At 52.5% G+C, this 17,903-nt stretch overlaps 1 protein-coding gene across 4 annotated transcripts in view; it reads right to left on the bottom strand.

Annotated features, from left to right (window-relative positions):
• The window catches only part of CACNA1G (calcium voltage-gated channel subunit alpha1 G), a 115,987-nt gene that overhangs the window by 69,842 nt on the left and 28,242 nt on the right, over positions 1–17,903 (bottom strand). For all 4 annotated transcript variants that reach the window (XM_088538173.1, XM_088538157.1, XM_088538166.1 and 1 more), the window contains 7 exons: positions 17,330–17,427; positions 14,912–15,071; positions 13,289–13,580; positions 12,696–12,788; positions 10,036–10,834; positions 9,910–9,954; positions 8,329–8,681 (listed from right to left, as the gene is read on the bottom strand). In XM_088538173.1, coding sequence (XP_088394299.1) covers positions 8,329–8,681; positions 9,910–9,954; positions 10,036–10,834; positions 12,696–12,788; positions 13,289–13,580; positions 14,912–15,071; positions 17,330–17,427 — 1,840 coding nt within the window. The remainder of the gene's footprint in view (positions 1–8,328; positions 8,682–9,909; positions 9,955–10,035; positions 10,835–12,695; positions 12,789–13,288; positions 13,581–14,911; positions 15,072–17,329; positions 17,428–17,903) is intronic.

Raw genomic sequence — 17,903 nt, 5'->3', positions numbered from 1 at the left:
GAGCCTGCTCATCGGCTTCCAAGGGCTGGAATTGGCACCTGCACCTTCCTCCGCCAACCTGCCGGAGCCAGGAGCTGGCCCTACCTACCCAGACCAACCACAACCCTGCACCTCGCTGCCAGCAGGGCTTTGTGCACCAGGAATCACACGCACCGGTCCTGTCGCTGGCCAGCAAGTCTCCTAACGGCCTCGTCCTTCACACGGTTTGTTATTTCCTCTGGCCCTGGGTGTCCATCCTGCCCCCGAACAGCTTTGGGAGGATGGCCACAGCTGCCGGCTCCGCTCCTACTGGCTCCCAACAAGGTCAGGCCGATTCGAGAATCTCTGTTGAGCTACGGCCATCCAAAAACCCACTTCAATCCCCTTCAGTAAATATAACTCCTCTTAGCTACGGAGCCGCTTGCTCTTTTATAAATAGAAACTCGATCCACACATATTTTCAGCAGTGACATTCATTGTCTTTGAGGCTCCTTAAAAGGAGCTGAGCGTTAGCTATTGTCTTGGGTCCGGCCGCTCCAACCTGAGCTGCGCTTAATCGGAGCCTGATACACTGATACGCTTTCCCTACTGATCCTTTGCCAAATTGGTTCAAAGGAAAAAGTTCTCCCCCTGGAAAACAACTCAAAGTGGCAGGATTGCAGGAGCTCTCGTTCTTCTCCTCCCGAATTGCCTGTGTCCCTGCACTCTTCACCCATTCTGACACGATGCTGAAGGGTATCATCACGTCAACCTCAAGCACATACTTCCAGAAGAGCCTGGACTACATCTCTCATTAATCCCACATTCCCGCTGGCTCCACCTTCCCAGCCCAGCGTGGTTGTAGATGGAAAGGGCAGCATGCTCTTTGCTCTGCAGGCTGGGGAAAAAGCACTGCTGTGAAGTTCAGGATTTATAGCCATTTATACAAAGAAAATGACTTTGACAGACAACTGAACAAGTCCCGTTTCATCCCAGCATGACATGGGAAAGGAAGATTTTGTTATAGACTGAATAGAGCCTGAATATTTGATGCCACAGCAAGCAATACTGTAAGAGAGAGAGTAAAGCAGCTTTCAGTTCAGAGAAGCCAGAGCGCTCTACTCAAGAGGAACTCCCCTTCTGCTGCGTCCTCTAATCTCTCCCAATTTCTCGTTATTCCTCCCCATAATAGTTAACATGCGTTGCTGTCTGATCTCAGCCCTTCACGAGGAAGGATTCCGATTCCCATGGCCGCAGTGCCGTGCAGGGGAGCACGGCGTTCTCCTCACCTTGCAGCTTGTCGTGCCGCTGCAGCCCATGGCCAAGCTTCCTCATGCCGCAGCATCGTGAGGTGCTCCTGCTCCGGCTTCTTCTGCCTCTCTCCCACCAGAAAGACCCAAGATGGGATGCAAATCTGGGAAAAATGCAGCCAGGAACACTCCAGGGATGCACAGTGGCCAGCCAGCCCAGAAGGGACCTGTCATGAATTATCCTTGCCCTGGAGCCATAAATATCACCAGTAAACCATGCCCTCCTCCAAGCCCTTGGGCTATGCTTTCTTTACTGCTCTCAGGAGGCACAGTAGATATTCTTGCTTGAACTCCTTATCTCTCTCAGCTTGAGATTTCAGGATGAATATTATCCCAGAAAATGCAAGAAAAACATGAACTGGCTCATCCATCTGCCCAGGTTTTGAAGGAGCTTAAGCCGAACAAAAGCTGCATTTCCACTTGGTCACACCTTGTAAGTACTTGAGATTTAAAGCCCTCTATTTCTAGTTAATCTAAACCAAGTTTCAAACTTATCTCCCCATTAGTACTTGAGAAGGTACCAAGGGGAGGGAGCAGCGGGGGAAAGAAAGAATAAGGCTGTCTGTGCTGCAGAGCTCTGCTGAAACCGGGTTTTTACACTGGAAACACTATCTCTAATGCTGATGACTTCCATGGGGGAAAAGCCGCTCATTTCCCAGCATCAGCAAAAGAACCACTGTAAGAAAGAGCGAGAAATCCCACGGATGTCGAAACAACGTGCTGGTTTGGGTCGCATCCCCCTCGCTGCGGGGCTGGGTGGGCTGAGCAGGGGGCTCCGCCGGGACGCAGCAGCCTCAGCGCCGGGCCGGGCTCTGCAGAAGCACTGGGGAAAGCGGAGGGGAGTCGCGCACAGACAGGAGCGTTTGCTGGCGCAGAGCGGGGACGCTGCACGAGCGCTCGCTGCGTGTGCCAGCCCGCGCCGGGGGACACCTGCAGCGATCAGAGACGCGGCGGGAGGAAGCGCCCGTCTGCGGAGCGCGGGATCCTTCATCCGCGCCAGGAGGAAGCGCGTTTGGAGCACGCGCGTCATCCCGCCAGGACTGATTTGCTTCTCGGCGCTGCCTGAGCAGAGATAACGCGAGGTGCTGATGGCAGCTGAAGCATCCGCTGCGGCGATAGGATCTAAGGCAGCCCAAGTATTTCCAGGCTCCGAACAAAATTAACAGGAAAGGATTGACACTTACAGCTTCCTATCCAGGGAACTGAAGAAAAGTTTAGTCGAAGACAGATGTCAAGAAATCTGCATAGATTCATCCCTAAAGCATCCAGAGAGATGAATTATCTGACAGAAACACCATACATTTTCCTGCTGCGTGAAATCACCCTTAATTCTCAAAGGATTCAACTTTCAGAGCCAGGATAAAGTCTATTTTATGCGTAGGGCCTATTTTTTTTTTAACGCATGAGAGCTCTGGCACCACTTTATTTTGGCACTTTAGAACTAGAGCACTGTGACCTCGTCAATAAAAACACACCAGTCCCTACAAGACCTCATAGATCCTTCAAAATACTAGGGTGGCTGCATAACCCCAGAGGTCAATAAACAGAATTACCCCCAATACCACACAGAGAGAAGGGCGTGAAGTCAGTGATCCCAGTGCTTAACAGCTCTGACAGCTTCTATCAGCATCGATTTGACTCCCTCAGTCTCTAACAACAAGCCCTTAATAAGAGTAATTTCTGGCTGTGCGGAGCTAATTGACTAGAGTATGTGCGAGTCCATAGGGCACCCTCCTGTCCCGCAGCCCGAGCGCCCTACGCAGCGGCTGTGCCAGGAAATGAAGTTGCAGCTCGATGCAAGCGGAGCGACGCGGCCGCCTCCGCGGAGGGAAAACCTCGAGGGCTGCCAACGCTCCCAGCGCTCGGCCGGGACGAGTTAACGTGGTGGAGTTAACGGGAGAAGCGGCGCACGCGCCGAGGGGGAAGCGAGGCGCCTCCAGGGAGGGAACGCAGCGGAGCTCACGGGAAGAGCCCTGGGATCGTGCACATCCTTCAGGGCTTGCACAAATCACGGTCTAAGGAATTCGGTTCGCACTGGCATTCCTGGCGTTAGGAACTTTGCCACAGAGGGAGACAGGGCTCTCCTGCCTTCCCCGCTGTGCACATCGCTTCATGGCACAGGGCTATCAATACCACGGGGATCCCTGTTAAATGATGGACCTGCAGCCCAGGCTCCTCCAAGCCAGTCAGTTCTGTAATATCTCTGCAGCTACCAACCCTTACCCTCCTCTCTGCATCTCCTGGGATACCTGAAAATCTGACACTTTCTAACACCGCTTAGGGAAGCTTCCATGCTCACCAGGCTCTGCTGTGTACATAGAGAGGCACTTTAATCCTTTTTACCAGATAGCTTTCCTTAGATGCTTTGGCACAGATGGTTGATATTTTCATGCTGCAGCAGTTATTGGATCGTAACGTTACCAGGGACGACTTTGCATCATTTGTACAGCTTTGGGCCCCTGCAGCCTCATGCTCCACGAATTAAGTTGGAGGCACTAATGTGAGTTGAGGCTGCTGGTGACGAGGTTGCACATTCGCTCACGTTTGCGACACGTCCGCTTTGTGCATTCGTATATTGTGTTGCTGTAGATGATGATGCCCCACTTGTGATTTTCCTGCCAGGTGGATGTCAGATGTTCTCTTTCCTCACTTCCTTGAGGAATCACCTCCAATGGATTATGTGCTTCTCCCAGAGTCATTCACCCTTGCAATCTGTCCATTTTACTTTAAATAAATAAATGAGTCTTTTTTTTCCTCCCCTTTTCTCTCAGGTCTGAAGCTGTTTCCTCCTTCCTCCTTTAAAGGCAACAGGGTTTGGGACTGATCAAGAGCCAAGTCTAGATCCTCAAGCTCCAGCGCAGGACCTCCGAGCCTGGATCGTGCCTCGCTCTTGTTATGTTAACAGTGATGAAATGCCGCAGAGACGGCAGCTCAAATTCAAGCGCTATTTAAAATGGATATGTAGGGTATAGTTCATACAGTGTGAGTTCAGACAAGGAAAATCGGAACAGCCAGGCGGCTCAATGCAAACCAGATTTTAAAAACAAAAACAAAACCCCAAGCCCTTCCTTAAGGAAGCCCTTGCTGAATTCCTGCCCCTCTGGAGAAGCCCAACAATCATGCCTTGTACTAAGCCTCTGCGTTTCACTCCAAGGAAGGACTTTACAAAAATAATAATAAAAAAAAGGATACCACATTGGGAACACAGTCTGGGCTGGGGGGAAAAGCAGCGCAGAAACCCCCTGGTTTAGCAGCGCGCGTCCCTCCTGCTCCGCGGCAGGACACGCTTTCGCAAAGCCCCAGCTGTGCGAGCCCGATTCACTGCAGAGTCTCACCTCCCTACGGCGAATCAGTCAATTGGTTCAACGGTGTATTTAAAACCCCCCGGAGCCTACCTCTAAATCACCCTTATATTTCTCTTTCCAAAGCTAATAGTTGCTACCTGCATTTTGCTTCATCTCTGTAGAAAAACAAGCTATTTGGTCACATTAATAATCCACAGCAATCTGGTTGTCATTTCCCTGATGGAAAATTTCACACTGCTGCCCAGCAGCAGCGACACGGTGAGCGTTAGATGCACCTAAAGCCGCTCCGATTTCCTCCTGCTAAATCCAGCCACCAGGAGAAAAGCAGGATTCACAGCCTTCTCCGAGGAGAAAAGAGGAGTTGACACATCCAGATGCAGCTACCCCTCATGGGAAGGCACAACGCACGGGAGCGAGACGGTGCTGAGCCAGAAACGCAGCGAGTGCCTTGGTTGGTCATGGCGGAAGGAGCTTAGAGAAACCCCAGGTCCCAAGCTCCATCTCACAGCAGAATATGCGCTGTGAGCGGCCTCCCCGGGGAGCAGGTCTGGAACAAGAGGACCTGAGGCAAGCGGATTAGCTGCCTTTTGCTGTGTGCAGTCAGCACCCGAAGGGACGGGTGCTCAGCGTGGCCAGAGATACTTGTGGGTAAACCCAAACGAGCAGCCAGGGGCGGGTGGGTGATGGTTTCAATGTACTTCATTTCAATCTGCCTTCATGTCATCACTCTTCTGAAATATCCCAGACCTGGCCTTTTCTGATAAAGAAGTCTGTTAAGCAACTGACTGTGAAGAATTTTTAGTCTTCTAGGCATCTTCCAAGGAGAAAAGCAGGTCTCCAGGGCGCCTATCCCAAGGCAAGGTGCAAAGCCCTCAGAGGAACACACTTCCATGGGGCTATGAAGGGAGCTTGGTGGGCTAGCCCATGTTTTGAAGACCAGGATGCTCTGGAGGTCTCAGAGCAGGTGAATCCCTCCCCAAACCATCAAGGAACCGTGGTGGGCACAAACTCTCCTCCTCTTCCTCCTGTACAAAGCACCAGACACCCTCCTTCATCCACATTAGCTGCTGGTAAGTCCTCTTCCCTCTGCTGAAACACCACCATAAATACATCCTGAAGATATTTATCCTAATAAAGCTTGGTGTGTCCAGGGCAACCTGATGTAAAAAGCCCAAGAGGTAAAAACATTCATTAAATAAGCAGAGAGCTCAATAGAAATGCAGAGAGTCAAGCACCCTGCAAGCCCCCTCACTGCTCTCCAAACCGTCAGCCAAGGAAGACAAATGTGGCGAGGTTGAGCGCGTGCACTTTCAGGAAGGGCTCTCGTAAAAGCAAAATCACATGTTTCAGCATTTCTAATCTCTGCAGAAAGGCCCAGTCCAGCATTTCTCTGCTCCAATTCCTGCTCTCATAACTGTCAGATTAGGAAACCGCAGACTATAAGCCTCTCGAGTTTACAGAAAAACACCTCTCTGCTCCCTGTCGCCACTTTAAGCAGATGAACTAATAAAAACAAGCTCCGCGATACACTCCGAGTGCCTGCAAGAAAGGCATCTGGAGCAGTAGTAGGTTCAAAACAGCATCAAAGAAAGCAGCCCCCCACAGTGGCTGGAACCCCCCCACGCTTATCAGCTCCCTTCACCTTGCTACCCCAAAACTGCCCCAGAAATCCGCCTCTTCCCGGGTCCCTGCCCCCCGAGATGTCACCACCGGACAAGGCAGAGGCCAGGAGCCTCCTGCCATGTGTTCTCCAAGAAAGGGCAGGAGAGACACGTTGTCCTCAAGGTGTTTTAACTTAAAACCCTGATGACAGCAGTGCCTGGTGGTGAGAAGGCTGAGGACCCAAAGCCCTGGATGAACGCGACGCCTTGGCTTAAAACAGGTAGGGTCTGTGATGGCCTCACGCTGCTGCAGTGTGAAGGCACCTGCCATGGCCATGCTGCTTCCAACGGCAAGTGAGGACCGACCTCACGCGAGCTTGGCGCGCACGGAGCTGCCAGGGAGACCTTTTTCACACTGTCTTCTCTTGGGAACCCGCAGCCAGTTTGGTCGTTGGTTTTCCATGGGAGGGTGGTGCTGGCTGCAGGCTGCATCCTGGGCACAGAGTTTGCACAGGCAGCTCCTCCACGGCTTCTCACCACGGGCACCAACCTTGAACGTGTGCCCCTTGGAGAAACACGGTGAAACCCAGCAGCAACAACACGGCTCCAAACGCGGCGCTTCTGCTCTCACCTTTCATCTAGCCAAGGGAGGAACAGAAATGTTCCACGTCTGCAACCCACCTCCCCTCAGATTCCTAAGAGATGATCTCCCTGATCTCGTTAAGCAAACGAGGAAGCAATAAAGCTTCCTCCCACGCACGCGTGAGCGTTTCCCACAAAGGTCACTATGTAAAGGTGAAACGGCACCGACAGCTGCTACCTGCAGGACCACAGCATGCACCTCTGCCCAACGTGTCCTGGCCACACAGGTCAGCCAGTCAGACCACGTTAGGACGTCGTGGGGACATGCTGGTCTGAAAGGACACGTTTAGCACACCAAGCAGATTGGAGTCTGCCAAGCATTTAGGCATCGATGCATTAATGCCATGGCAGGACATGGGGATTTGGAGCCATATCGCATGATTCTGTCTGCAGCCACCTCACAGCAACAGGAGCTGCCCACAGCGGAGGAGACGCCACTGCCTGCGACGAGGAACGGCCGTGGAAACCCAAAACGAGCCAGAAAGAGCAGCAACATGAACCGCAAGGGAGATCCCAGAAAACGCTGGTGGCGGGACAGCAACCAGGAGCAGGAAGAGCCGCCACGCGTGGGAGCTTCCCAAGCAGGGACACTGGTGCAGGGAGCGCATCCTCTCCCAGAGCCTCCCCGGCAGCCTTGAGCTGCCCAGGAGGGATCTGCAAGACGGTGTCCAGGCAAATGGGCTCTTCCCCTCAAATCCAACTGAGGCACATGCCAGCAGGAAGCATCCGATCCTGCCCGCACGCTGCTCTTCACAAGCAAAGCTCCTGCAGTCTTTATGGAGCCATTTGGAGAGGAATGCTCCCAACTGTATTTATAACTATATATGACTATACATAAGAGAAGGATCTGTCAGGTGACAAGGACACAAGAGCCCAGAGCGCAGCAGCCTCAGGCCAGCCAGGACTCGGATGGTGCAGCAGATGACCAGCCCGCGGTGAGGCTATTTTGGATCCTGCACGCTGCTGCTGCAGCGCTTGCTGGCGTTTGCTACATCCTCTCCGGGGACTGGAAATTCAATAGACTCTCGTGCCTGCAGCTGCACTGACTCCAGCATGCACTGCTATGAGTGGTGCTCCTAAGCTGGCCAGGCTGAAACAAAAACCGTAGCAAACCACCGGCTCCTCTGGGCAAACCACAGGCTCCTCTTGTTGGCCTCCTCGGTAGGGGAACCGAAAGCACGTGGTGCCTTCTGCACGTCTCACAGAGGAGAGCATCCTCGGCAGGGCCGGAGCACGGGGCTGCCATGAGGCTGAGCAGCTATTTACAAGGTAGAAACGTGCTTACATGAGAACAGACACATTTCCTGCTGCTGATTGTGGCATAGGAGACCCTTTGCCACTGGTCCCTGCTTTCAATGCCCCAGCAGCTCCCACTTCCAACACAGTGAAGCCAAAGGCACCAGGGCTGCCCGGTCAATCTGAGGCTCCAGCACCAACACAGGCCACGTTTCTGTGGCAAAACCACCACCAAGGGCCAAGCTACAGCATTAGGGTGCCGCGCAGAGGGCTTACCTGCTCGTGGTACTCGATGCCCATGCTGAGCGTGTTGATGAGGATGGCCACCATGATGCCACGGCCAAAGTATTTGCTGTCCACGATCTTCCGGAAGGTCTCGCACACCACGTGCCAGAAGGCCAGAACCCGGTTCACTTTCTTCACCCGGGCTTTTCCCCGCTGAGGGTCTCTCTGGTCACTGTAGTGGGCGTCCTGCGTGAACTCGTACACGCCGTCGCTGTCCGAGTCGCCCGTCTCGTGGTCCGTGAGCTCCGCGTCGTTGCCCAGCGCCTTGAGGCAGTAGGGGCAGCCGTCGGCGCTGCCGGAGCTGCCGTCCAGCCTGGCGCAGGGGCTGGAGAGCTTGCAGGTACCTGGAACGCCAGCAGGGCACGTTCAGGGGAGCCTGGGGAGCTCAGGTGGCAATGGGAGGAATCTTCCAGCCCCTTTAGCTCTAAATGGCCCTGGACCTGCCAGATATTTCCCAGGGGGACAGGGCTCTGGTTGGTCCCCCTGTTTCTGCGCTGGGTCACGCAGCAGCGGCTCTGATGCCATTAGGAGGACTCGCATGCAGAGTAAGGAAACGGCCTGGCCAGAGGACGTGCTGCCAGCAGGGCCAGCGCTCAGTGGACACCAGCTTCCCTGGCCAACAATAAAAGTGGGATATTCTCTTAAAACACTGGCTGCAAGAGGCAGGAGAGGCTATTTACCAAGTGCATTCCTGACCCATCCACAACAGCAAACATCGGATTGAGTAACAACCCAGCACAAAACCATCTCCAAGCCCAACTCTGTTTAGTTATTCTGAGGTTCTGGAAGGGCTGAAGAACTTCAGCTCTTCTCCGCAGAGGTCTTGGCTGGAAAGGTTAGAGCCTGCGGTGAGAGAGGCCGCTGGGCCGGGGGGGACACGACAGCGGAAAGCTTGGCCCAGAAAAGCCTCTTGGAGGCTGAGAGCGCTCGAACTAACCCAGCCCGAGCTTCCAAACCTCAGGATGTGGAGGGGAAAAGAGTGTCTTGCGGTGAAGGTATGAAACCCCCAACTTAGGAAAGCTGCATTTGGTTTCTGGCTCTGTTACAGATTTCCTGAGCAAATCGCTTAGGGTTGATGTTTAATACTCAGCATCTGCGATTGCCATTGAGAACTTCTGAAAAGCAGACATTTGATCTCTGCAAGGCTCAGGTCCCTCAGAGAGTGGAGCTAAGCAGTACTCAAGGGTGTGCTGAGGGACTCGGGTCATTTGGACCTGGAAGGCGTCCACATCCGAACTCAGCAGCAAGCGGCGCAGACATTGCCAACCCCCACGTTTCATCTAGAAAGGGACCTGGCTGTTTTGAAGGGGCTCAGCTTGGCTCCAGGTCTGGTTTGCATCCCTGAGCCCACGCCAGCCTATTTTACGAGTGCAATGATTTGGGGAGTGCTCCCTGTAATTGCAGAATAAACTGTGAGGGTGAAGGGGGGGAAGCGAAGAAAAGAAATCCGGCTCATTGGAAACACCAGTTTCCCTCGGATTTTTGCAAGTATGAAGCCGGCAAGGTAGAAAATGCATCTGACTTTGATTGTCAGATGCACTTGGTAGGTTGGAAGATCCCTATTGGCCTTACCTGGAAAGCCATCACCTTTGTCTGTGACATGGACCGAAAGGAACCCTGGAAAGATCCAGTGGAAAAAGAGAAATGAGGATCTCTCAGAAACGCCAGCGGAGGCTGATCTGCAGCGCCAGCACTCACCCGTACTCTGTGTCTCCAGCAGCTTGTGCATGGTGCTGTAGGGCCCAGGGGGGATGTTGAGGTTGGTTAGGTTGTTGGCCCCAGTGCCGACCGCAGCCTCTCCCAAGCTCTTCTCTCTCAGCATCTCATGGGAGGTGCTTGGGTGCACAGTGGGGTAGACCTTGCTGCCCACCACGTTCTTGGGCATCTCTTCTGGGCTGGGCAAGTTGAGGCCCTGCTGAGCGAGGGACGCGCTGCAGCGGAGCGGCTCCAAGTGGCAGTCGGCGTGGTAGATGCTGTGCACGGACTCCGTGTTGACGGCGGCAGCGCCGGGGCTCGCTGCCGAGGGCGGCAGCATGAGCCGGTGGGCCCCGTTGTGCAGCGAGCCGGCGTCCACGTCGCTGATCTCCGGGCTGGCCCGCGGCGCCCGCAGGCTGCCGTTGCCCACGTGGTAGTGATGGTGGTGGTGGTGGTGATGGTGGACGAGGTGGTGCACAGAGGACCTTCTCCTGCGCCGCTGCTTCCCAGCCTGCCGGTCGGCCGCCGCTTTGCTCGCGGGGCTGGGGAGGAAGCCCATGCGCGCGCCGGCCACCCGGTACGCCTCCACCAGCTGCTTGCTGCCCTTGCGGGCGATGTACACCAGGTACTTGAGGAGCTCGTCGTAGCAGCTGCCCGGCTCCGAAAAGCTGGCGAGGGTGCTGGCGTTGGACAGGTAGCGCACCCGCTGCTCCTTCATCAGCTGGCTCTCGCGCTGCTTCGTCTCGGAGAACTGCGTGGCTATAACCACCAGGCAGAGGTTGATCATGAAGAAGGAGCCCACCTAAGGGAGGAGACGTGTCAGCTGTCCAGCTGCCGGGTATTCCCATAGCCCCACTCCTGCTCCAGGGTATTCCCATCCCACAGCGTCACATGGGGGTGAGTTATTGAGCACCGCAGGGCCCCAGTCCCCTCCTCTGCCCTGCCGGGAGCAGAAGGGTCTCCCCCTTGTGCATGAGACACTTTGGGGAGAGCGCCCTGAGCCCAGCGCACTGCACAGCAGGAGCTGGAGGAACGTGCAGACAGGGAGGTTGTAAGAGCAGAGCGGAGGGAGGACAGGGATGGGGCTTTACAGCCCCAGACAGTGCAGAGATGCCATGGGAAGTGCGAGAGCAGGTGCTTGGCTTGGCAAAAAGGCCAGAGAAATGATGGAACAAGTCACCCTTGGACACTAACACAAGGCTGGAAGAGCAAAACCACCAGCTGGAGCTGAAGGCACAAACAGCAGTGGGGATGCCCACGAGCCGAGCAGGGAGCCCGGCCACAGGGGCACACGGAGCAGCCGCCTCATCCCTGGATGCAGCCGCCCCGACCCCCACGCCGGGCACTGCCGAGGGCGTCAGGATCGGAGCCGAGAGGAGATCATTCTGACAAAAAGCTTTTGCTCTTTTAAGGTTTTGTTTTTCTGTCTCTGCAGACAGCAGTTGTAATTATCACAATTAGTGGCATTACGATGAACGCACTGAGCCGTACTGATAGGAGGGTGTTTTTTTTTTCTGGCAGTGTGTGGGTAGCTGGTGAGCGGATCCCTTTCTCTGCTAACAGGATTTGCGAGTTACTGTTACGCAAGGGCATCAGCAGTCTGCATCCACAGCTTTGGGGTTTTATTTCAACCCAGGAGGTTCTGCCTCTTGCAGATCCCAGCTTGGGTCACAAAGAATAACTAATGTCCCCAGCCCCTGCTAATGGGCCACCACACACCACTAAGGTGCTCGCGCAGCATCTGGGAAGGCACCGTTTCCCTTCCTCTCTGTTGCTCCAGAGAAGCAGAGAACAAGGAACTGCTGCCTTTATTACTTTTTCTCTTTTTCTTCCTTTTTTTTCTCCGCACCCCCCAGAATAGATGAACCAGAAAAAGCAACATGGGCTAAACAGATTCCTACCTTCTCCTCAGGGTTCAAGTCCTGGCTTGATGAGGGTCAGAAATCCCTGCAATGGTCTAATGGAAGATGTACAGCTATTTTGCTGGACTTAGTCCAATTAGACAGGAAGAATGGGGCTCATCTCACTTAGCTACATCTGAGTGAGGCACCTAACGATCCTTTGGAGTCAAGAAAGAAATAGGCACATCAAGTCTGCAATGCATCTAATTTATTTTAGATATCTACCTCAGGATGAGATGAATCACCCCTTAAAGCACCTATTTTTCTGCCTTGACGATAAAGAGAGTCTAGACACCGACGAGCTCAGCTAGCTGCTGTAGCCCTTTCTGCTTGCGAAGGCCAACCCCATCATGAGGTCCCTGCACGGAAGGGCTTTGCTGCCTTCCTCATGGGTGGGCCCAGACGAGACTGAAGCGTGGGCAGCCCGTGGGGACTGATCTGTTCCCTCAAGGCTTAATGTGCTCTCTGACGGGGGACTGCTTTCCTGGAATGGCCGTTCTCCACCGAGGACTCCAGCCAGCCAGGCTATTGGATGGGAGACAGTTTCAGCCTCCTCCCTGTCCAGAGTTCAGAAGCTGATTGGAAAGTTTGCCTATCTTTTAAGCTTAATCCAAGGAAGCCATTAAAGGAGGAGAACTTCCAGCGCGCAGTCTCTACTCCTCCTAGGTAGAGACAGTCAGTGGATTGTCTGCTCCACCACTCCACTCTGCCCTTTCCAGTGCAGCAGGAGGAAACACCTGTTCACAGGACGGGACAACTCACAATGATCAGGAGGATGAAGTAGATGAAGTTGTAGAAGGAGTGCGCGTCCATGACGAAGTACATGATGTCCACCCAGCCCTCCAGTGTGATGACCTGGCAGAGAGAGGGAAGGGAACAGAGACTCGCCAAGGCTCAGGGAAACACCACGCACAGGCAACGCTTCTCATAGCTGGGTCATGCCCAACCTTGGCACCATGTCTCAGACCACTACAAGGCACTAAGGAGCCAAATGCTACTCTCATTGATGCCAAGAGCGACACTCAGCTGCCCACAACACTGACTCTGTTTCTAAGTCCATCGCTGTGTTTTGCAGAGGGAGGAGCAAGCTCCAGGCTCTGCTCCACACCAGGATGCTCCCTGCTTAAGCAAAGCATTTGGAGCCTAGGGTTTTGTCTGCGGATGCAAGAGGGGCATGTTCAGAGCACACGTCAAATCGTCTTCCTGGCATTTCAAGTACCCTGGCACTACCACACAGATGCTGGGTGCTGAATCATCTCTGGGAACGCGATCATACATCCCTGGGAACACATGGGCAGACCCAACTGGCTGTTTTCTTCCCCGGTGACAGGGGACTGACTCCCCACAGCGCTCACCTGAAATATTGCAATCCAGGCATAGCCGATGTTGTCGAAGTTGATGGCACCTTTGAAGGGGTTGTGCTCCCCGGCAGAGCAGTTTGTGTAATACTGGTTCCAGTTGACGCAGGACGTGTTGGTGGTGTCATTGTAGGAATAATAATCCAGCGTGCACTCGAGGCCCTCCTCCCTCCGCGTTGGGATGCTGCGGCAGTAGCGCATCCCGTTCTCACGGGGCTGGGAGCAGATGAAGGGGTTCTCATCTTCATTCTCTGTCTGGTAGTAGCGCTCCAAGTCCACGGTGTAAGGGCTGAAAGAGGGCACACACAGCTTGGGCTCGCACACCGGCTACGGGCAATCTGCCACAGTAACAACTGTAACAGCAAGAAGTCTGAAAACTCTTATCATGGATGCTAATGCTCTCTTAAGAAGTTCAGAAGCGAACAAGATGGGTTAGACCATGTCAAAGCCCTGCTACGTCCAATGTTGTGGTTCTGGAGCAACCGCTCCGACCTTACCAAGAGCCTCTCCATTGAGAGTTGCTCCAGCTTTGACTATGGGGGACTAAGAGCAGCATTTTGCCCCACAGGGCTTCTGAAGTCTTTGCTGCAAGAGGATGGAAATCAGTCAATTTATGTTCATGTATCTCCAGTCCTGGATATCTAAGACCAGCTCGGGGAGACTCTATGCACATTGATCTCCCAAGCTTGTGTAACCAGTCAGGGCCTTTCCTCTGCATTTCACAGTGACTGTTCAGCACTAGATAAGCTATAAATTCCCTCTGAGGGTGGCCTGACAACAGCTACCCATGCAAAAATGCTTTTCAGGGAGATGTAACAACCTGTGGCCAGCCAGCAACTGGCTTCTTGCTCAGCAAACAGCTATCCCCTTAATGCTGCCAGGACTCCCACTAAAGCTTGCAAAGATATTTTTAAGCCTAGTTCAGCCCAGTTAATTCCTGCAGAATTGTCTTTAATACCCTTCAAATCTTATCTAAGCCCCTGGAATTCTGGTTCAATTAGAGAGCACCCAAACCTGTAACTCTGTTGGATTTCCTCAGTGGTGAATCAGTCCCTTTGCTCTGTTGCCATGTTATTTAGAGGGCTCTTGCCCTGCTAATGAGTCTCCTGCTCCGCCCTGAGGACACAGTCTACAAGAGGGGTGGTAGTTGATTAGGAAATGCGTGGGAGAGGACAAAACTTGTCGCTCCAGGCCCAAGAGCCATCCAGACACAGCGACCTCTCCATGATCCTGCTGTGTGCAAGACAGAGACTATGGGGCTGCAGAATCATCGCACCACGGTACGGGTCTAACTGGATCAACACTCGGGAGTCTGCATTGGGAAGTGATCTGCTAAGAGGTGACAGAGTTTTGGAGACTTGTTTTTCCTCCCTAGTTGGATGATTACCCATAATAACAACCAAGAGCCTGTCGGGTTTGTGTTGTCCTTATGGCTCTTCCAGATTCACAGCACTATGCATGAATAACTACCAGATCACAGGGCACCAGTTCTGGGCTGGACGCTGCTCTACCACACGTTGGTGTGACCTCTGGTCCCTCCAGCACCGGCAGGACATGGATTTACCCGACCTGGAGACACTTGTCCTGCCCCCTGCGCAGGGGACCCTGCTGCAGACTCACATGCTGAAGTTCTCGGGGAGGAAGCAGCGGTTCCTGAGCAAACCCGCCCACAGCTGCACTCCCACGATGCCGAAGATGAAGAAGACGAAGAAGCAGAGGAGAAGGACGTTCCCCAGCATGGGTAGCGTGTCCAAGAGAAGTGTCACCAGAATGCGCATGCCTGGGGCAAAGACAAAGTGGTCGTTAATGAGAATTTTTCATATTCCAGATATGTCCTCCTGCCTCTTTCCTTTCCATCCACACTCCATGCTTTTCCATCTCCTGACATTCAGCTGCCCACCCATCCACTGTCCCTTCTTTCCCTCCCTGTCTCAATTCCTCCTCTCCTTGAGGAGTCTTCTCCACCTTCTCTCTGCAACTGCTCCCACCTTCCCACAGACTGACCTCTACACTGCCCTTGTTCTGTCACATTCCTTTCCTTTCTTCCAATATATCAAAATTAAAATTCCCTTCCCCTCCTAATTCCTCCCATCTACCCTAAATCCCCTTTCTGCCTTAAAACATAGGATTTTCTCTGGCAGTTAATTCTCACAAGTTCAGGAACAGACAGTTCTGTAACAAAGACAAATTGATGGTGACTTCAACTTGACATTTACACACGCTGAAAAAAAAAGTGATTTCATCTGACATCTCTGTAATATTCTACTCTCTCTCCTTCTTTCCCCATCTTCTACATTCTCTTGCTTGATTATATTGATTTTAATTTAAATAAATCTTTCCTGCTGCACCCTTTGATACTTCAAGATAGCTGTTTTTCTTTTTTCTCTGTTACCTGCTGCTGTCACCTCCACTATCAGGGTTTTTTGTTTTTTTTTTCTCCTCTATTCCTCTGCTGGGGAATAACCACCTTGCGTCAACTCCTAATTAACTGAAATGACTTTCTGTGGTTACTGCATTTATCATCATAAAGAACTTTCTTTCCCCCTTTCCACCTTACATTTCTCTCCCATTGTAGCTACGTTGCACAGGAGCCAAGATAAATTACTCAGGATTTGAAAATACATTAAGTGAATTACATCCCCAGTTAGACAGTGGCAGATAAATTCAGCCATCCATCAGTTCAGCAGGGAAAAAAATATATATTGCAAACAGGATTCTGACGCTACCATAACGGTTGAAACAACAGCAGCAGCAGCACACCAGATTAAGTTTAACAGTCAGGATCAGAAAAATAAATAGAGCCCTGGCACCTCGAGCACTGACAGACAGAATTGAGGCTGATTAGTTCTCATCAGGACATCGGCTAGTTCAGGTAGGTGAGTGTTCAGCCTGGGATTTAATTTGGCTAATGACAGCGCTGAATTCGATACGCAGCATTGCAGGCCCAGGCACACATTTCTAATGCACTTGTACTTACGCTTAACACACTCCGTCCTTACAGAGATGGAGTTTACTGCCCGTCTCTCCTAGATCTTTGTGCTGTGCCCAGCACCGTGGAACGGGAATGGCTCCCGGGGAAGTTTGGAGGGGTTTGCAGGGGCACCAGCACCTCCCCGAGCCACGGGCTGAGCCTAGGACTAGGCCACGCCACCGGCCAGCGTCAAAGCTGGGTCTGATACCCTCAAGCGTGACTTGCTAAGACAGCAGCAGATAACCTCCTCCCATCCCATCCGGGTTTGCCTTGGAGGTGTGGGGGTAAGGTAGGCTTGCTCATTTTCCTGAGGTCTGGAAAATAGGCAGCTTTACTCATGAGAAGCATTTCTCTTGGAAAAACTCTTGCAAAGAGGAAGATATTGCAATATTCCTCAGTGCTCCTTAAGGTACTCCAAGGCTTTCAGAACATCGCTGTATTCAAGACATGAGGCGAGCAGGACTAGCATCTTGGCTTCCCAGGGAGGAAATACCTTGGACAATATATGTTAAATAAAAAACAACAGCAGCTGGATCCTTAGCACAAGGAAAGCATGACTTTCCTCACCCGCATTCCTTCCGACCCATCTCATGCATCATCAGATAGGACATCTTGGACAACTGCTCCTTCAGCAGAGAGAACTAGATCTCGTTCTGCAGGAGGTTGGTGACACAGGACAGTGCGAGTGAAGTGGCTTTGACCCTTTGAAGGTTGTCAACTCGGGCAACTCTACCACCCGCATCACTCCAACTTACTGGTCTCCTAAGACCTTCTTAAGGTTTTTTTTTTTTTTTTTTAAAAAAAAAAAAAGGCAGTGCAACTACAGCACTAGTTTTCTTTTTGATTAGTTGCCCGTCTTGATTCCAAAGGTGTCAGAGGAATATTATTTAAAGTAGGAGAATGTCAGGCCCTAGAAACCAAAGAGCAGAAGTAGGACATCACAACCAAGGTCTGGGTCAATGACTGGGCTGCAATGCAACACAGGAAGCATCTGCATTTGCTCTCCCTTCTGTGGGGCACAGATATAAAAACGGGTATCAACGAGCGGGAATAAGGAACCAACTCACTGGGAACCCTGTTAATGGCTCTGAGTGGCCGAAGGACACGGACGGTGCGCACGGCTGAGAAGCTGACGTTCTGCAGGTCCAGGGAGTATTCCAGCATGCTGTGAAGACACGAACACGGAGGAGTGTCAAGGATCTCCAGGAAAGAGATTCAGGTTAGATTATCAAACGTTATAAATGAAACATTATACGCCAGCTGCCCACAGAGAGACTTTTTAACTGCATCTCTCCCATCAGGAAAGTTTGCCAGAGGAATTAATTAGGGGTTATTTGCATATCAGAATAGAGTCATTGAGAGAGAATATTGTACAACAGCTCCGATGGCTGCAGTCGCTACCACCTGCTTTGGCCACTGCTCTTGTAGAGAGTCCAGGGCAGAAGCTTCCTGGAAGTCACCACGCAGTCCAGGGAGAGAATTCCCAGACACAGCCTTGGCTTACCAGGAAGCCCCCAGAGCAGCCCCTCTCCTCCTGGAGCCAGCTCAGCTGCTCTAGCTTTATCCAGCGTTGAGCAGGAGATCACTTGCAGGTGGGCGTTAGGTGGACCAGCAAACACATGAGTCACAACAGGTGACACC

The sequence above is a fragment of the Tinamus guttatus genome, unplaced genomic scaffold (assembly GCF_059628265.1).
Source record: "Tinamus guttatus ecotype Peru unplaced genomic scaffold, ASM5962826v1 Tinamus_guttatus_pri_ptg000045l, whole genome shotgun sequence".
Classification (NCBI taxonomy): Eukaryota; Metazoa; Chordata; class Aves; order Tinamiformes; family Tinamidae; genus Tinamus; species Tinamus guttatus.
The sequence above is the reverse complement of the archived record's forward strand: the minus strand, read 5'-3'. Positions and strand labels throughout refer to the sequence as shown.